General features: G+C 45.9%; 1 protein-coding gene across 1 annotated transcript in view; it reads right to left on the reverse strand.

The window, feature by feature from the left end:
* The window catches only part of rasal2 (RAS protein activator like 2), a 48,990-nt gene that overhangs the window by 17,493 nt on the left and 9,940 nt on the right, over positions 1 to 21,557 (reverse strand). Inside the window, 3 exon segments of the mRNA XM_005464201.4 lie at positions 1,062 to 1,168; positions 16,044 to 16,170; positions 16,256 to 16,383. Coding sequence (XP_005464258.2) covers positions 1,062 to 1,168; positions 16,044 to 16,170; positions 16,256 to 16,383 — 362 coding nt within the window.

The raw sequence follows: 21,557 nt of genomic DNA on the forward strand, positions 1-21,557 counted from the left end.
GTGTCGGTTATTATGCTGGTATTAAAAATCACACTGACATCTAAACACACACCGATACCACCCGGGCCTGCTTCAGGCTGAGTGCTGATTGGTTCCACACTGATGAGTCATCCCTGTATCTCCATCTATGATCAAACTCTGATCAAACCCTTCAGCTCTCAGGTCGTCTGTCACAATAAAAGCCCCGTGCAGAGCTGTGGAAGTGAGCGGCCTCATTTCCGGAGATATTAATATCCTCAAACGCATCACCTCCTCCCCCTCCCCTGCAGACTCCCTTCAGGCTCATTGGCTCCTTTTAATGCATCAGAATAGAGACGCATCCTGCCAGAGAGCGAGGAACACTTCAAACAGGCCGCCTGCACCCTTAAAAACCGCCACCGCCTCCACCAAACAGCCAATCACACCTATTGATCATGATTGTTGGTCTCTGAGGATCGCTGAACAGACGACTGAAAGCTTCATGTCACTTCCTCACCACTGATGAACTCCCAGCATGCTCCCCGCCCGTGTTTACTTAAATCTGTGTGAAGACGTCTGAAACTAAGAATACGACCTGAGAGCTGCGACACAAACTCTGAGCAGAGTTTCAGCTCTGCTTCAAACACAGACGCTCGAAACTAACAGAACAACAGCAACAGTGACAAAAACAATAACAATAATATCCTGTGTTTAATTGTACCAACAAGATTTTATTTACTGAGCACTTTCCCGGTAACCTGATAACCAAGCTAGTTAGCATTAGCACGCCTCCCTCACTTCTGGCTGTGAAAAACTGACGAGGCATTGAGCAAAATTTGAAACTGATGAGTGATGCCACGACCTAAACACACACGTAATTTATTAATATCAAGTATTCAGACTTTAGCGCCACCTGCTGGTAACAGGAACTCTGCCTTATGTACAGCCTGTGTGTGATATACAGCAAACAGGCGACACATCTCCGTGCTCTGAGGGTCACCAGAGAGGACGACGGAGCAGAGACGGGCCTGCGATCTCTCTGTGATGGCGTGCAGGAAATGAATAAATGCACAGACTTGGTGAGACGTGTTCCCGTTACTCACCGGCACTTTGAACGGAGACGTGTTTGGATTGTCGACTGCGACGCTCTTCTCCGAGCTCCCCAAACCGGAAATACTCCTCCTTCTCGGAGATCTCTCCGAAGGAACTTCTGCAAAGAGAGAGAGAGAGAGGGAGGGTTAACCAACATCATCATCATCATCATCAGCCTCTGAGCTGAGCGACAGAGGACAGGTGAAGACGTTCAGACATGATGGAGGACGAGGACAGATGTCGGATGGCAGATATCTACACCTTCTGTCAAACTTTCTTCCAGTAACGCCACCAACACACTTCAAGTCATTTTCACCAACGACCAATAAAAAATGACGAACTGCTGCAAACAGATGGAAAGGTTCAAACAGGAAGAAAACCAGAGAGCGCCAACAGAGCACGTAACCACGACGACTGCCGCTGACCAAAGCAATCATCTGAGCCGCCATGTCTTATGGGTCGTGTCCTTATTTAACATTTAACTGAAACTTAAACATTTCCTGGACTGTAAGTCAAGGCAGATGTTCCACCTGAGGTCTATAGAAGTCTCTGATTGGTTACACATCAAAAGTAAAAGCCAATCAGAACTGAGAACAGAGAAACACATTCAGTCTGAAGCAGCAAAAGCAAACGAGCTGAAAGAGTCAAGATAATAAGAGAGTAACTTTTATGAGACGAATTTTAAAACATGAAGACAAATCAGCTGTGACGGCGCCACAGTGGCTATGCTAATGGGAAAAAGGCTAAATTATGCTAGCAGCTACATGGACAGGCAGCCTCAGACTTCCTGAAACCAGCTCAGCTAAAACTTTAACATCTGCTTCTTGGTGAGTAATACGTTATTTAATATGAACACTTTGGTAAAAGTCACACTCGCTGTCATCTGACCAGGAAATCCACGGCTTAAAAACATGTGAGAGAGGATTCAAAAGCACATAACTAATAATAAATAACACATCAATGATGAGAGCATGACGCCAGATTCTTTCCTGCACCTGTAAATCAGTTCAGATATCGCTCCTCGTTCTCTCCTCCTCTTTAATAATCTGTATCGGCCCGTCTGTGGAGCTCACCAAGCTTCCTGCTGTAGAAACCAGAGTCTAACATTTCTGCGTCCTCCTCTGCAGCTCTCACTCTCTGCAAACACATCCAGTGGGCCGGGTTGGACCCGGGCCCCGAGCCACATGTTTGACACCTCTGTATGAGAGTTTGTAACGCAGCCGTTTGGAGCATGAAGACAAACACGAGCACAGACACAAGCGAGCCACAATCAGCTGTGGGAGTTCCACCCCGACCCAGTTCAGGCCGCCGCCGCTGCATTATATGGAGTCAGCAGCGTCACGGCGACACCAAAACAAAATGTGGAGAGACGCTGGCGTCCGACCGGCAGCGTGTGGAGCCAACATGATGTTTACATGCTGAGGAAACACGACAAAACGTGCTGCTCTGCAACAGGAAGTGAGCGCAGCATGCAGCAGCGGGAAGCTGGATCAGGTTCCAGCTGCAGGACGAGACGCTCGCCGCATGCACACCGCAGGCATGCAGCGCTGCGAGGAAGCCGGGGACAAACTTTCATGCAACCCCCCCACCCCCCACCAACCGAACCGCCCCTGATGATGGAGGAAGAGGAGTGCTGACGGGGACGCCATCAGCGCTGGTCTTTCTCTCCCGGGACAAAGTTGAGGCAACATGCGGCAGGAAGCCAGGTATGACAGGTCGGTCACATGACACGGACAGAGACATACACAGAGGGAGAGAGAGGGAGACGGTACCTCGATCGCAGCTGTTCCCCATCATCTGAGGAGAGGACACACACACAGAGTCAGACGGGATTGGCCGGAGCCGCTGCCACCTGTCAGCCAATGAGGTTAAGCTGCAAACATCCGTCTTTGTCCCGTCCTCCACTTTGGCATCCCCCCAGCCCTCCCCTCTGCCACCCCTCCCTCCTCAGCACCGCATCCTCCTCCTCCTTCACGCTGCCTCCTTTCCCATCTCCTCCTCCTCTCTCTCCACTCAGCAGTAATTCTAAGTCTCGCTCGCCCGCTCGCTGAGGTTTTACCGCATTTCTTCAATCAATCCCACAAACTGCTCCGTTCTGCTGTCTCTCCTCCTCCTCCTGCTCTTCGTGTCTTCCTTCCTCTCTGCAGACCCTCCTCTGCCTCTCTCTCTCTGTCTCTGCAGCACCTCCCTCTCTCTCCTCTTCCTCTCTCGCTGCGTTTATCGCTGCCCTCGGAGGATAATTACCAAATAAGTTTCCCCTCAGCCGGCTGAAGTGGGACACAACTCTGGGGGCCGAATCACATCAGGCCTGCAAATTAACTCTATTTTCAGAGTCTGTTCATTGATCCTATCACTCGCTAATCACCATTAATCACTTTCAAAAGCATCATTTATGTCATCGGTGACCCAGGACTGAAGAGTCAACGCGTTTTAATAACACAAAATGTTCATACCATTCAGCACAGGATCCGACGCCTGTCTTTGAGTCTGAAGACTTTCAGAGTTTCTTAATGATCTGCTCTAAAATGAAAGTTATTGAAATTTTGCCTCATAGTGAAACTTTTAGAAACGATCTGTAACTGCAGCTACGTGCAGACAGTAATCAGAGGTGTCTGCAGACTTTCTGCCTGCTGTTCAGCTTAAATATTACTTCCTGTTGTTTTTGCACCTGAGTCATTCAGACCACATCAGCTGATCCCGTTTACGTCTCCTCGCCTGCTGTTATTGGCACACAGGTAGATTTCCACCTTTAGAAGAAAAACTCAATGCAGCAAAATTAAAACCCACTCATGACCAAGTGTCCTCTGTCACACTCGGTGGATCTTCTGATCATCTATAAATATCCATTGATCAGCTGTGTCTCAGATATTTGTACTCTGATACAAGTAATCAGCAGATGAGCCACACCAGGAATCAAACCAGCAACCATGTGACCTTTGATTAACAGTAATCATCAGTTTGCTCAGGTTTTCACCTTCCTCCTCCTCCTTCTCCTCCTTCTCCTGCTGCTGCTAACGAGTTATTGATCAGCAGGAACTCGGCTCAATCTGTCGTTTCAGCGGATCCACCAGAGACACGCGACCTTCACAGACGGGGTCACGGTCAAACCAGAGACCAGCAGCTCGCCAGTCTGGTGCTTTGGTCTATTTTTGCTTAGGTCTGTGACCTGTGGGCATGGCTTACACTAACACTGTAGATAACAGACAGAGGTGAAAACCATGCACGTGCACCGCTTCTGAAACTTTGCACCTTTTCATCCAAATATGCATTAAAAACAACAAAGTGATCAGCTGATGCAGCTAGCTGCTAATTAGTGCTAATATCCAATTGAAATCGTAGAATTTCACTAAATCTGGAGCTAGAGCTGGGCGATATATCGAGTTTTTTTAAAAATATCGATATATTTTTATACGAGATATAAGATGTGACAATATCCTTTATATCGATATCGTCTATGTTACGTTATAATTATAGTTGCGGAGCCGCAAGTTTGCCTCTCTTTCGTCCACTTTTGTCTTTACGCAACGTTACTCGACCTCGCCTCTCCTTCACTGAACACAACTCCCCCTCCTCCCCCATCGCTTCACCTGCAGGCAGCGACAAGATGGACACGGCAAATCTCCGTTAACGAGTTACTGCGCATCGCCCCGTGCGTGGGGCTGGACGGCGTCAACGTGTTAACGAGCTAACCACGCTAACGCCATGCACGGCCTGAAATACTTTCATTTTCTCTAAAGTTGACTGCGCGCCTTTTGTATGAATTCTGGTTGTGCTTGATGACCGCGAACCGATTTTATGTGATACACAGTGCTCAGCAATCTGTCAAAAAATGTTTTAGTACGACTTTGCTAAGCTACGGAGCTGCACCGCTTGATGTCGGAGCATTACGGCTACCGAGGAGCCTCGCGGAGTGATACGTACTGTGCTTCAACGTAATATTACCGTATTGTGTGTGTATAAAGACCATAAATGGCTCCTGTTCAGAGACATGGTTACGAAGCGGATTTCAAACTCCAGGCTGTCAGTCACGCAGTAGAAGTTGGGAACAGAGCAGCTGTGAAATCTGTCTATGTTATTATGCTCAGCGTCTGTTAGTTTACATTTTGACTGCACAATTGTGAGCTCTTTGTTATGCACAAAACAACATAGTTTTCTTTTATTTATAGAGCAGCATTATTTAATAAATGCTCAATTTATTTTTGAGTAGTTTTTTTCATGTACATCTATGCTGTATGTTAATAAAAGTGCCTGTGTGACATCTGGGACACAGCTTTGACTAAGAACTCTCTTTTTGTTCTTACTTTATGGCTTTAAAGAAATATCGAAATATGAATTTTGGGTCATATCGCCCAGCTCTATCTGGAGCTCAGACTTCTTCTATGGTTTGTTAGCAGTAACCTCACAGCAGCCATGTTATTGGCCAGATGATGTCATTAAAAAGCCTCCAACAGCACAAACACGCTCCATTGGTCCAGTTCAGGTCAAGCTAGCAGACAGCTAGCAGCTACAGCCACCTGTCAGTCAAACAGGCCACGCCCCCAATAATACAAACTTTAAGCAGGCTGTAAACATGTTGCAAGCATTGACTCATTGCCAGAGCCTCTAGTGGTCATTAGAGGAACTGCAGGTTTTAGTATAAAAGGATGAACGTGTGAACAGACGTACACTGAGGGACTCTGGACTGTTTGTTGGATCTTTCTGATTCCGCCACCCTCCCTCTGACCACCACGACTTTGGGTTACATTGGCTCACGTGTCGGCTCGTAGGTATCGAGCTTCCCGGACGGACTCGTGGGAAAACTGCTGCTAAAAATAAGCCTGAGGGCAGAGAGAGGCAGAGCCGAGGGACAGGAGGAGGCTATCAGGTGTCAGAGAAACTCATCCATCAGCTGCTGGTGTCGGTGCACGCGATGGTTTCAGCCTGGTTGAGTTTAAAATCCCGTCGGCCTCTGAGGGCGCCCTGAACATCTGTCTGCTCACAGCTGGATGATTAGTTTAATGTTTGAGTTATCGACTCGACCGCCTGATGAATGAGCAGCTCTGTGAGGACAACAAACCTCCACAAACAGAAACCCGCACATAAACAACCAGGTAATACTGACCAATCACATCTCAGCAGACAGCGAGCAGATACACACTGAACCCCGAGCACCCTCCTCCCATCATAAGTGGTTCAACCTGTCACCTGTGAGTGTGTGTGTGTGTGTCAGTAGTGTGACACCGCTCAGAGAAGATGAATGGGTGGATGTGATGTCATCAGAAAGGAGCGTGAGGAATGCTGAAGCTGACCTCTGCTGAACTCTGTCTCATTCAGGAGTTGACACACCTGACACACACACACACACACACACACACACACACAGCGACACAACAGTCTGCTGCACAAAGAAACCTTTGTGTGAAGCTGTCTGCAGGGCAGAGTGGGAGGAGCTTTCACAGCAGCAGGTATAAGGTGAGATTCCCAGAAAGCTTCTCCTAGTTTTAGTGAATGTTTCCCAAAGTGGAAGCGTTTCTAAGAGCAGAGCTGTGAGGCCAAAGCACCTGCATGAAGACGAAACAGCCTCATGTCCAAACACCATCAGGCGTCTGGGCTCACGGGCCTTTACATCACAGGTTTAATGGCTCATGACATCGTTTATCAGTGTTTACACATGTTTTGTATTAATAATCTAAATTTAAAAAGTAATCAGTTACTGAAGCTTTAAAATAAATGTAGTGGAGGAAACACTGAGCCTCCTTTTAGACTCAGACACCTCTGACAGGAACAGAGGTCAGAGTTAGCCTGCAGCAAATCTCACATATTTTATATGATTATTAAAAAACACCAAACTAAAAGATTCCTCTTAATGGAGCTGTGTAACGAAAAACACGGAAGGGTGAGAGTGGGTGAAGGAAACACTTCTTTCCACATTTAAACCATTTCAGGTGTTTTAATGTGAAAATACTGGCTGTAAGAAAAGCACACGTGGATCCCATGGAGGGCAGATAAACTAACGCACGTTCTCTGGTGTTGTCGCAGCTCTGGTCCTTCTCTTTAGTTGTCGTAAGAGTTTTTCTCAGCAGGAATGATAAAAACAAAGAGACCCCGTCAGCAGAGACCCCGTCAGCCCTCCTCCTCACACACAGCTCCGCTTTCACAACAAATATTCAAAGAATTTCTTTTCACATAATGAAACCAGTTCTGTTTGTGTGCGTCGGCCGCCTCCTCTCGCATCGCTTCACATTCCTCTGAATAAATTAACAGTATCAGTGAGACTGAGCCACCAGCTCGCCCCGCTGCCGGTGCTCAAACCACGGCGCCAGGATTCAACCTGCTGTCACCTGCCCGATCGGCTCGGGTGTCGTTCGCTTTGGTTTCTGTCGTGAGAGGAATGTCAGGGCAGATTTAAGATGTTTGGAACGAGTGTTGGATAATAAACAGCTGATCCACACACTCAGTTACACTCATTTTTATTACAGGTAATCAAACCTGAAGTTTTGATTGCTTTGTCATGTTTTGCAGACCTTAAACGTTTTTATAAGTTCTTCCTTCATCAGACCTGAAGCTGTGGCTTCACTAACAGTGTGGAGCATCAGGTCATCATGGGGACCAGCAGGTTCTTCACCTGCAGAGCTCAAACTGGACCCGCACTGGGACCATTTAAAAACGGTCCTCAGCCGCAGCTCGTGATCTTTCAAATCAGGTGTTTTCAGTCTGGTTGCCACGGGTGTACGAGATCCAGCACGTACCTTGATTACATCTGTGAAAGAGCTCCGTGAACTCGAGCGTGGGCCGTAACAGGACGCCACCGTTGCAACAAGTCAGTTCATGATATTCCTCGATCAGCTGACAGCGGTGCAGCGTTTGTGCTGACTCGTGTTTAGGGACATTTATGCAGTTTAATGCATAAAAGTCGCTGACGCTCTGCTGACTCAGTAACTGCAGAATGCATCCTTTGACTTAAACATCAGCACAGACACGGTGAGCCGGGAGCTTCCTGGTACTTTGGTCCACAGACGGTAGCTCAGCCTCTGAACGCTGCGCTGTGTGCACCTGATTTTTAACTCAAATGTTTCTGGATATTATATGAAAACATTTGCTGCTCTGTTATTTGGTGAGCTTCTTTAAAGTCCTGTTACTGTTCTGAGCTGTATATTATTGTTTACGACATTTTAATTTCAGATCAGCTCGAATGTAAACCATGAATTTGTGGCTGAATTCAGATTTGTTTCCACGGCTCTGACTTAATTCCAAGTTCTGGAATAAACTTTTTGTCTGAAGAAATGTTATTTTATTTCATCCTATTATTGCAAACTCCTGATACAAACAGACAAATCTGATCTGGGGTCAGTCTGTCTTCCCGTGCTGCGAAGACGCCGCCCTCATTAAACTCCAGAGCGACAGAATCACATTTACAGCCTCGATTAGAGCGAGCGAGGCGCCTGGGGAGACGCGTGATCTCTGCTGCCACGAAGCTTCTCTGCAGGTCCTTCATAACCCCGCTTCCTGCAAGGTCAAAGGTTAAACTCTCTAAAAACAAACCTGCAGGAAACAGCGGCATGCTCCTTTAAAGGGAGCTCCCGTCATGCTGTGTGCATCCTCAGATGGGAGTTGTCTTCGGGAAATTTGGGACACAATGATCTAATCATAGCTGGAGCGGGGACAGCTGGAGCGCCACGATTTAGGCTAACTGTCACAGCATCCGTTAATAATGAGGAGCAGCCGAGCGCACGGAGCCGGAAAAAATGGGAGAGCCGCCGAGCACCAGGCGCCCACAGCCTTTAAGGAGACGTCACCGAACCTCCAGATCTGAGAGGCTGAAGTCATGTTTCCACACAGAGTGTGACTCAGGCTTCTTCGGCTGTTTATAATAACCACCATCAATGAGGTCGTTAATACTCTTTAACTAGCAGGTCATTACTGAGCACTAATAATAATGAAACTTGTTTTAAAGCAGACGCAGCAGCGCTGAGGTCACTCAGAGGTCACTTTGATCTCTATTGTTGTTCCTGCTCAAATATGAAGACTGGCTCTGCATTGGAGCAACAAGTGCATCATAGGACGGACGCCAGACACCGACGACTCCGAGCCGTGAATGACTTTAACCTGTAATAATGGTTACCATGGCGCTGCAGCCACACAGGTTTTTGTTTTTTAAACCGTCCTCACACAGGAAGTGATGACAGACCGCAGGCAGAAGAGAATGGGCGGGGCTCGCCCGGTTTCTCAAGATGACATCATGTGTTGTGAATGAACTCAGAGATAAGAGGAATATTTATCCCGTGATGAAGAATCCCGACCTCAGGTGTTACCGGATTTGTTGCTGAGGTGACTACAGGACTCGCCGGCTGAGGTCACACCTCTGCATTACTGAAGACTGAAAACATCCCGCTGACTGTCAGCTGATGCTTCACACTTAAATATATATTATTTATTTTAGAGAAACAAGCTGGAAAACATTTATTTGCTGATTAAGTCAGAGGACTGTGAGTCAGGAGAGCGAGGGCCACATCCTGTCTCAACCTTTGTGATGTGCACTTGGTTTCTAACTACCTGGTTAAATAATGGTCGGTTTTATAAAATACAGGTTTAGACGATCTTATTTTTCCTACAGTCGAGCTCATGTTCTTCTCCTCAGACTCATTGTAGTTTCAGTCCAGTGTAATAACCCTGGAGTAGGTTTCATTCCCATCATGCTCAGAGAGCTGCTGTTAAAGTTCAACCATGTTGTGAAAGCTAAAGCCGGTTTCTGCTTCAGATCTCAGTGTGGAGGTTTTAATGCATCATCATTTCTAAATACATTTTCACCTTTAATGTCTGAATGACTCCGACTCTCACCTGTAATGTAGGAAGATAAATCCCAGAAACTGTCCCCCTGCCTGCAGTCTGGGCGTGACCTCTGACACGGAGCTTTGATTTGACATTCAAATCACCAACGGACCGCAGCCATTTTTTCTCCAGCTAACATGAGCCTCCATCATGTGGACTCTGAGACACAGCACCACCTCAGCTACTCTGCACAGACTTTAACCCGCCCACATCACACACTCGTGTACACCTGATGACCCGAGCTGCAGGACACACCGGCCTCGTTTAGGGATGCAATGATCGGGATCAAAAAACCAAAAGGTGATTAAAGTGCAGCGCTCCGACAGCCCGTTACCTTGCTGTCACGCTCGCTGCATTTGGTTAACACTTGTTGGGAAGCTTTTATTGCACCATAACAGTAACACAACATGTCATTAACTGGCTGCTCCACTCCGTGTGCGAGGAGCTGCATCGCTGCGAGCCCGACAGCAGGGGAAGGACAGATGACATGAACACATACCAGAGAGGTTTTGGCTTTCCTCCAAAGCAAAACCCACAGGGCTGAAATAAAAACTGTTTTAACCAGCAGTGCTTATATGCACAGTCATCCCTTCAAAGACGTCTGAGGCAGAAAAACCAAGCAGTTCTCATCATACCTCAGTCCTGCTGACTGTTATTATCTTACTAAAAGACACTCAAGCTTTAAATTTAAATTCTGGGGCCTGAGAAATCAGAAATGTGCTCGCCTGAATAAACATGACCTTACAACATTGTTATTATCGTCATATCATTCACATCTCCTTCAGAGTTTCGTCATCATTTCTTTTCTGTTTGAAAGCGCTGCATAAATAAAGTTTATGACTGCACCTGTTAAAGCTCAGAGCTGAAGGTCTATTTTCTCTTTTCTTTCATGTTTGAATAAAATAAAAACCAGCAGCAGCTCGACTGATCCATCAGCTGAACACACTTCTGATGGTGATCGATAACTGATCGATAACTGATGCCGGGCTGCTGATCGGAGAAACTAACTTCTCCTCTCGGTCCGACTCTTCGCGGAGCCTGAAGCTGCAGCTCTGCAGGCAAACTTCACCCGAACACGCGCCCGAAAGCAGCCGGCGGAGAGCGCTCCGGAGGCGGGCAGCAGACCGAGCTTCTCCCGGTATCTGCCCGACCTCCGGAGGTTCGACCGGAGGGTTAGAGAGAGACACTCACCCGGAAAGTCCATCACAACCGCGTTAACTCTAAAGTCATGTCCTCACTCAGTCCGGACGGTCTCACTCCGTCAGCAAACAGCAGCTCAGCGCACACTTCCGGCCGCACCTTCACAATAAAAGTCCGAACCAGAAAACTGCGCCGTCAGCGAAGCGCTCGGCCTTCAGTATAAAACTGTGATAACAGCATTTACAACCCACGGGTCTTTAAGACAACGACCCAGCATTTAAAGCAGCTTGTTTGGATTTTTTTACACCACCTTTTATTTTTGTGGCTCTCTTGCTATTTGTGTCCCGTTACACAACAAGCTCCACAAGTTAAATTCAAAGCTCACCAAACAACAACAAAAGCTTCTCGAAGGCTTTTATGATGGAGACATAAATAAAAAACGGCAATGCTTAGATGTTAAACCTGCTTAGAGAGCAGTTGGAGAGTGTTTGCAGACACTCGGCAACCCTCACGGCCAGCGCTTACGTCACATCCAGTCAGGTGGGCAGCCCTCTTTATAATCTGCCACATCCTTCGGGAGGTAAAATTAACTGTTAGATTCTTAAAAAACAAACAAACAAACAAGTATCAGTGCATTTAGTTTAAAGATCAGTGGCTGAAGACACTTCAAAGAACAGATAAATCTAAATGATGCAAATATAAATGGTGTTTTTCAGATTTTTAGTTTTGCTGCTGATGGACCGAACTGATCTGACCTGAATGTCTGCTTGAACATGACAGAGTCACACGTAGCCTGAGGCAGCACTTTCAATCTCAGCAGCATTTCCTTTTTTTAATTGAGGAATTTATGGACTGAATCCAGATTTGTGTCACAGACTTTTATTTTGACGGTGAGTTTGGAGCAGGACGTGGTGATTTTATTGTGGTGGAGCAGACAGGTGGAGAGCAGACAGGAATGCAGCAGATCCAGAGATGAAGCGAGACGAGAGATCAGCCTGAAACAACGAGGAGCGAAGACAAAAACCCGTTTTGGAGACTTTTGCAGCAGCTGAACAGAGAGTGGGGGGCAGAGAGTGATGAGAGCTTTAAAAAGAGCCCCAAACAAAAGAGTGGGCCTGTGTGGGACCCACGCTGAGGGACAGTCACACTGAGAGAGCACAGGTTAAAGGTCTGGCTTCAAACACATGAAGGAGAAACGTGCCGTTAACTCAGTACGAAGGTGTCACAACCATGTCTTTGAGTGTGTGTGTGTAATAAAATACGTGTAATAATGTATCTATAATATATATAAGTCTCTGCACACGGGGAACAGGTAGTGTAACGGTTCCTGTACAGCAACTCTGAAAAAATTCCTGTGCATTTATACTGAGACAGGACGGAGCAAAGGAGAAGGTGTCGCAGGACTTCCTGGGATTTCTGGAAATATGTTGTGTGAATTCCAGCTCTACTCTGGTTGGCTGAGAGAAGTGAATATCTCAGAGCTGTGAAATGATTCAAAAGCAGCCCGACAGCGACTGAAATCACGTGACCAGAGAGACGATCCTTGTGTGTCCGGTCTGGACGCAGCGATACTGCAGTCATTTCTTTACTAACACTGATTGGTCGAGTAGTCTGAATGGATCCAATCAATCTGAACCTGAACCCTGTATGAAGTTTAGTGAGTCTGCAACACACAGTATGAAACTCATCATCAAGACGGTTTTAAACCATAAATCTGTATTACACTAGTCCAGCCCACTTAAACCCAGTATCAATCCAGTTAAACCAGTGCTGCTTTTATTTGACAGCCTGGATTCCATCCTGGTTTAAAACAGAGTCACATGACCCTCAAAACTGACCGACTGCTCCTTTAACTATAGACTCTCCTGCTGTGACCACCTGCAGCCTGACAGGAAGTCACCTGCACAGGTGAGCGAAGGCGTGACCTGAGGCCTGGGGCTACTTTCACACACAGATCATCTGCTGCGATCAGGCCGCGGCCCAGGAAGAACCTCAGCTGGACGCTCCTGTGTCACAGCGAGGAAGAGGAGGAGGAGGAGGAGGAGGAGGCGGCAGAGCTGAGACACTTAATGAGCACGCAGTCAACACTGTAATTAGACTGTACCGAAGACAGAGGACTACAATTATATCTCAGCTCTGTCACTGCTGCTCGGCCTTCAGTTTGCAAACAAACAACAAGCAAAAAGAAGCAGAGGAGGAAGAGGAGGAGGAAGAGGAGGAGGATAATAAAACAGGGTTTAATTTCCTGATTTAGTATTTTGCTTCACGCCCTGGTTTTAAGAGAGCGTCAGGTGTTTCAAAACCTCCAATGAACTCAGAGAAAGGGTCAGAAATGTTTGATTCAAAAACAGCTCTGGACACAGTCTGAATGTATGAAGACAGTAAAGATAAATCCAGTTTGAATCCAGTCTAATTCAGCTAAAAACACAGAATAAATAAATCTAACAGCACTGAAACAGGATACAGGACAAACCTAGTTTTAAACCAGTCACACACCAAAGATCGTTCATCGTATTAATCCTGAACTAAACAGTCTACACCTGCGAATAAATCCACTTTAAATCCAGCATGAAATACAGGATAACTCTAGTTTGAAACCAGTCACCCATCAAGCATCAATTCCAGTATTTCCAGTATAACTTCAGCATTAATCTCTTAAACCAAGTAAAAATGTTATCAAAAACAAAACAAAAGCACAAATACATCATAAATCTGCAATACTGTACTTAATAAACAGCCACAGACTTTTAAAATCAAACATTTAACCCAGTATTAAACCGACCGCAGATCCAGTATTAACAGCCCACAGACACTGGATTCATCTCCAGTAACAAACACATCATCCAGCCATAATCCAGATCTGGCAGTAACTACAACAAAATATTTTTTGCAGATAAAACCAGTTGTAACCCAGAATTATAAACCCAGTTAAACCAGTATAAACTTAGGGTGAGTCTGCTCTGGACCATCAATAAAAACCAGGAAACTCCAGTGTTAAATCCAACGATTGCCCAGTATAAATGTTGTATTAAGCTCACTGTAAACACAGGAACAAACACGACTTTATTCAAGTGTAAACATTTAGAATGACATCAGTTTGAACAAAACAACCCAGAAAATTCCATCATTAGATCCAGTAAATTTCCAGTATGAAACCAGTATAAATTTTATTATTGTACCCAAGCTAAAAACCAGTGTTACATTCCCACCAGTAGCCTGGTATTAAACCAGTTCAGCTTTTTTTCAAACAAGTATTTACACCAGTATCCACACACTCACTGCCTGATTTAATCCCAGTATAATCCCAGTACAGATCCAGTTCATACTGGTTGTTAGGGCCCTGTTTTGTGGGGGCAGACCGGCCACATTAACATATAAATAACCTCCCCCCTGCGAGGGGCCGGTGGGTGGTGGGGGATTAAGGAGGTCATTGAATGAATGGGCTCCTCTGTGGCTGAATGACGGGTGAGGGTCAGCGTGGGGGTGAGGTTGGGGAGACTTCTATCAGTCCTCTAACTGATCAATAAACTCATCAATGCGACTAAACTCTGAGTCAAAGCTTTTTAAACTGTCGGCGTGTTGTTTCCTGACAGCCTGGAGGACCCCTGCAGCTCTGGGTGGGAATCCCCTCAGCCCGGGCGTCCCACATGGGGCAGCGGGGGTCACCCGCGTTCCTTCAGACGGACGGACACTGGACGCTTTGTCCTCAGGCATTCCTCGGTCAGAGGCGACGTTCCCACACAGAGCTGCAAAATTACAGGCTGCACCCGAACGCCTCATTACAGCAGACAAACATCCACCTGAGAGACGCAGCGCGCCGACACCGTCACAGGAGCACGGGTCAGAGCTAAACCAGAGCTGCAATCACAAGCTACACACAAACCTCCCAAACTGCACACAAAACAAACTCTCACGCCTCGAGCCCGCGGCGGCAAGCGCGAAAATCCTCAAACCTCACACGACACACAGCGCCTCAGACAGCTGTGAACATCTGGCAGCTGAAACATCCACCAGCAGCAGAAAGAAAAAGATTTAAATTTACCAAAAATACTCCAGGACTGGTTTCAAACTCGTGTAGGAGAAATTATGAATATATTTGCTTTTCAATACAAATAATAAAATATTCACTTGTTCTTTTGGATGAAAACAAAGTGAATAAAATCAGGACATTTTTATATTTTACACTTATAAATCTTATATTTAAAAAATATATATGAATCTTTAATTTAGTGGAGAAAAATCTTTAATAAAATGTTTGTTATGATGCATTACAAACGTCATGAAAACAGAATCACTAAAAATAAAATGAAATTCAGTGTAACCCTTAAACCAGTATGAAACCAAGGACAGAACCGAGTTTATGGGTAAAACCAGTTTCAAAACCACATAAATCCAGGACTGACACCAGTAGGGCCAGGCTTCATACAAACACACCAAGGCAACCAGTATGAATCCAGCTTCTAACCAAATATGTATATACACATATACATACATATACACACACATATATATATACACACACATACACATATATACACGTATATATATGTGTATATATACATAAACCAGAACAAATTTCCAGTATAAATATATTTCTCCAGTCTAGTTAACCCAGTATAAATTCACAGTTAAACCAATATAGAATTAGTATTTAACCCAGTATTAAAGTTAAACCACAGGTCGCCGTGACACCGACTCTGAAAACACCAACGAGCGCAAAAACTCGACGCTAAAATAGTTTCTGTGTTTTATAGTTTTTAATCACATGCATGCGCACACACACACACACACACACACACACACACGCGCAGAGCTCTGAAGATTCCAGGATAAAGCTTCCTCTTCATGTGATGTCACATGACGCAGGTTTCTGTCTGTGATCACATGACCCTGAACATCGTCACAGAGATACTCAAACCCTCCTCATCACATCCGCTCTTTTGTTTTCACTCTAATCCTCCTGATGACAGCAGGGTTTGGCCTCACACACACACACACACACACTCACACACAGGTAATGCACCCATAAGCAGCTCTGATCTTACCAAGCATGGCGGTGGCGCCCTCTGCCTGGAACTCCGGGAACTGTCCCTCTGAGGGGACGCTGACCGTCCTGCGGAGGCTGCGAGCCTTCGCCGAGTCTGTGGGGCTCTCCTGAGCGTCACCTGCAAGCTGAGGGGGAGGAAGAGGAGGAGAGGGAGGTCAGCGAGTGTGTCGTGGAAAGGTCACATGACCTGTGGGAGTTGGTCAGTTTTACCTCATCATCCTTGTTGAGCAGGATGAGCTGGGTGTCGGTCAGGATGCAGAACTTCCTGTCCCAGGAGCCGCTGTCGGTGTACGGGCTCTGACCGCAGGAGAATCGGTGAGCCGGAGGACCTTTAACATCTGGAAACACAAGCAGGTCAAATTAGAGGAAGATTTCTGCCAGTCAGGCACGACAGACGACTTTATTAAGATGAGTGCCGTCAAACATCAGAAAGATGGAGAGATAACATGAGAATAATTTGTGCAAAGAATTCTTCCCGTTTTACTTTCCTCAAGTAAAACAAAGAAAGGCCTCGACTCGTTTCATGGAATTAAAATAACAATTAAAAAAACATTAGGCTAACTCTTTTAATGGCAAAAAATAAGGAAAAAAGAAAACTGAATAAAAATATACCACCAAATTATTTTAGATTTTAAAAAAATATATACATATTTTTCAGTTTCAGTATCTGTTTCAGTTTAATATTTAAATGTGTAAAAATATCCTGTATAGCGTTCAGTAAAATTCCAGAGTTGAAACACTAAATTATTTATTAAACCAGAAATAATCCAGCATTAAAATCTATATTAATCCCAATCAAACCCACTGAAAGTCAAATATCAGCACAGAATGTCTGAATCTCTGCACAGCAGCTTCCTCCACAACCCAGACCCAGATAAGAGGTAGAAAATGATGGACGCAGACTGAAGCCTGCAGAGCTCTGGCTGCTCCTGCAGAGGGCGCTGTGGACCCAAACTTCCCTGCCTGCCTGCTCTCAGCTCCAGCAGAGAAGAGGAGGAAGAAGGGCAAATAAAAATGAAAGTGATGTGAGGCATCAGCTGACTCAGCAGAGGTCAGAGGTCACGTCACTGTGCATTAAAGGGGAAGTCTTCGCACTGAGCTGCTGCAGAAACATTTCGTACTCCAGCTGCTCTGATTTCTCACTTTTACTTTCGGCCAATCAGCTGTTGAGGTTTGTTGTTAAATTATTAATCAGAAAAAAAAAGTTCCCACGATGATGAATGCATCATGAACACAGCCCTGCACTGCAGGCTAACGGGCTCATTCACTGAAGGAGTCGTTATTATTGTTATTGTTGTTACATGAAGATTTTACTCGTGCTGATGCACGTACATCACAACCTGAGACACCTTTTAGGGAAACAGATTTCACAACCTGGCCCACTTTAAATGTCTCATTATGAACCTTTTTTATATGAGCGGATAATCACGAGCAGCCTCATCAGCCTTCAGACGCATTTTTCTGTGGAGGGTAAAAAGGTGTGTGTGTGTGTGTGTGTGTGTGTGTGTGTGTGTGTGTGTGTGTGTATAAAGGTGAACAAAAGCTGTGTGTGTCGGTGTCTGTTCGTGTAAACAGACGGTGCTTTCACTGAGCCTAATTGTGCTGGGATCATTCAGTGTTTGTGTGGCTCTGCAAGCAAGCAAGCAAACACACACACACACACACACAGTATCCAGGCTGTAGCTTTGTTCTGTTATATTCCACTTGTTCTTGTTTATTGGTTTTTGTAAATATTTAATAATATTTTTAACAGCCTGAGATGTTCCACATTTTTTATAGTTTCTTCCCTTTCAGGTTAAAATTACAGCTGCAGAGAAAAGGGAAGACAAGCAGACGTTATCAACTTCCACATTCTTTGAATCTCAGCATGGCGGAAATAAAAAGCAGAAATCTACAAAGTCACCTCTGGCCCTCTTTAAGTCATTGACTGACTGTGACACGGACACAAGAAAGACCCATAAAAACAAAGGTTGGAAAGTGAAAAGCGGTGATCTGATCGACGGCTGCAGAAAAATGACTAAACATGCAAAGAGTTTACTTCTTTAAAGCACAGCTTTCAACATCACTCAGATCCAATCTAAAGATTTGGATCAAGTTTCCTAAAATCTGCTTTCAGCTCTGCTCCCCCTCTTAATACATCAGGTATACCACAAGGTTCAAGTTTAGGCCCACTGTTGTTTTTAATTGTTTAATTGTTTTTATGAATTTACTTGAAAACACAAGAGGACATTTATTTAATGATGTCACTAAACAACCTAAATTAGCTTAAAACAAATGTTAAAAAAAGAACAAAACCCAAAGTTTATCTGATATTTACACTCACACACTGCAAATACACAAAAAGTTCATTAAGGATTTTATTTCGTACGATAATTATTAACATAATTTAGAATAAACCAAATCAATATGTTATTGAAACCTATTTGGTTTTTATTTGGGTCGATTTATTTGGAACTATGAAAGCAGACTGGTCGTCATCTGTGAATCTGTAACTCACCATCACAATCTTACAAACACACAAATAAATTTGTGAGTAAAGTATGGACACCCTGGTGGGTCACTCTGAGGTGGAGGTCTGTGGAGGAAGCCTGCACCACCTTTGTTTCTGGGCTCCGAGCAGAGGGTGGAGAATACCGAGGATGCCATGCTGCTGCAGAAAGCAGCTGAGCAGCTACATTTTCAGCAGACTATTTCTGGCTGCATACTAAATCATCCACGTCACAGCTCGGGCCTCCAAAGCCCCCGAGAGCGGCGAGGGGACGCACACCTGCTTCTGCTCAGAGCCGCCGAGCGAGAGAGCGGCGAGCACGAACAGAAGGATAATTGGATGTTTCTGTCTCGTCCTGTCCACGAGGGACTCCAGCTCGGATAATTAGCTGATCTCAGGTCTGCTGCCACTGATGAGACATGTGGACGCCTCACAGGGCCGAACAAAGACAGGAAGCAGAGACGGGACGCCGCCGGCCGTCGGCCTTGCATAACACCACGAACCTGCCTGAACCACCACGGAGATGCTCGGCCAGGAGGACTGAGAGGAGGAGAGAGACAAAGCTCGTCCAGTTTAAACCCGTCATTTAAGCCCACACAGCTCCACGCAGACGTCCCTCCCTCAGAGACCAACGGAGCTTCCTCAGATGTTTGTTTTTGTGCTTGCAGGGAAATCCCTCCTCCCCAGGTTTTCTATCTGACATGCTCCACATATATTCACAATTCCCTCATAACTGATTATTATTATTAACTTTTAATCATGAGGCCCGTTAAATTTGAAGAAGTTTTATAGTTGGAGTCTCTTACATTGGTTATTTTTTTCAAATCTGCAACTTCAAGGGCTGAAAAGTGAAAGCTGCACTTCCTCTGAGGTGTAGAAGCGAGTCATTCCTCAGAGACGCCGATGTTAAAACATCCAACTTTACAGCTTTGAACATGTTCGGTGCTCGCGACAAAAAGCTTTTTGTGTCATCAGCTGTGCGTGGGGCTGAGTCATCACTGTACATTTTCATATTGCCATAACTGCTGAGATTAAAAGCTAACCGCTGCCATAACTCATCTGGCAGGATTCCAGGAAACAAGAAGCTGAAGCTGTGACGAAGACTGAAAGCAGCCGGAGACATCGGACTTCTGCACTCCATCACGAGTGGAGCCAACTTGTTCGGTCTCCGTCTCTGAAACTACGCTGCGGTCTTTGTGAGGTGGCGGTCCACAGGAAGGCCCCCCTCTGTTGCTGCCTGCCTCCCTGCCTGCGTGATGGATTAAGCTTCTATATTTGCCCGAGCGGCTGGATGATCCAGGCCCGGTGAAAAGGTCAGAACCGGCCGGCTGCATGACGAGCTCGCCGGAGCGTGAAAACGATTTGTCTGCTGCTGCCGGACACGCCGCAATCTGCATGGCGTTAATCAGCTGATGAGCCAAACAGGCCAGGTGATGGTCTGATGAACTCTTCTTATAAAGTGATTCAATGTCTGCGGCGAGGCGTGTCCGACTGCGAAGTGAGATGTTTGATGTCCGTCATCCATGTGCTCCACTCACACGCAAAGCAGACACGTGTTGGGCTGAACTGCTCTGTGCACTTTGGGTCATGAATTCAAGCTTTTTATGGCCAACGTCTGAGCAGAACATGAGCTTCTTCATCTCTGAGTCACACCTGAGGCCAGGATACACCTGTCTCACTCCAGCTACAGACACACTGACACGACGACTCATCCTTCCTGTCTACATCACACTCCAAAACTCACGGTCTAAAACACCGAACAGGTCTCCCGTCACCGCTCATAGACGTTCAAGTCATTCTCTAATATCAACTGCTGACGTGCCCATGAGCAGAGCAGGGCACCTGCAGTGGTCACAACGAGGGAAGAGGAAAATAAACATTGTGCTTGTGTGAGAGAGTGTGTATTCATATCTTTGTGGGGACTGGGATTTTGGTCCCCACAAAGATATGAAGTTTTTTTTGAGACTCAAAATGTGGTTTTAGTAACAGGGTTACAGATGGGTTATGGTTGGGGAAAGTATTATGTCAATTAGATGTCCCCACAAGACAGGACATCCTGACGTGTGTGTGTGTGGGGACAGGTGGTGGACTCTCAGACATTCCCAGTGGAGGTTTGGCTGGAGTCAAGTTTCTGCACACACACACACACACACACACACACACACACACACACACACACACACACAGTAACCCTGGGCGTGCCCATAACACTCTCGGTGTGTTTGTGTTTACATGAGTATATCTGGACTCGCTCTAATCGTTTTCTCACACGGTTATTTTCGTGCTGCAGACTGACGGAGCGGCGGGCTGAAACTCCACCTGCCAGAAACCTGACCCTTCAAACCAAACACCTGCACGCCGCCCAAAAATGCGGACTAATGAAAAGTTAGACAGGTGAAGCTAGCATGTCACAAAAACATACATGTGTGACTAAAACCGGTTTCTCCCCGAATCATCCAAAAACAGATCAATGAAAGTCTGAGCCTTAAAGTCGAACTCAGGGAATTAAAATCCCACTGTGTTGTTCCCAAAGTCGTGTCTATCACCTGCCGGGACACAGCAGCTCCCAGAGGGCTAATGCAGGGATACGGCACACACACACACACACACACACACACACACACACACACACACACACCGCTTTGTCAACCTGCGGCAGCAGGCAGGCCCAGTTGCTATAGCAGCCGGTAAACACGGACGCTTTCCTCCAATCATACTGCGGTGACATCACACTGTTGCTTTATCAAGATGGGACGGTCCAACAGGAAGTCAGGAGGTGAAACCAAAGAGAGAACAGAGAGGGGTGTGTCACCGAGACTGACCCAGGCTGCAGATAACACACACACAGATGAATACCAGCACACACTTCCTGTTCTGAATCAGACGTGGAGGTCAGAGGTGAAACGCTGCACTTTGACACCTGAAGGTTTAATTCCTCCTCAGATGTTGCACAAACTTAATTCAACTGTTTCCTGACTTACATAAAGGTAATCAAATATTTTACTTAACAAAGACGTGAAACTC

The sequence above is a fragment of the Oreochromis niloticus genome, linkage group LG18 (genome assembly GCF_001858045.2).
Source record: "Oreochromis niloticus isolate F11D_XX linkage group LG18, O_niloticus_UMD_NMBU, whole genome shotgun sequence".
Classification (NCBI taxonomy): Eukaryota; Metazoa; Chordata; class Actinopteri; order Cichliformes; family Cichlidae; genus Oreochromis; species Oreochromis niloticus.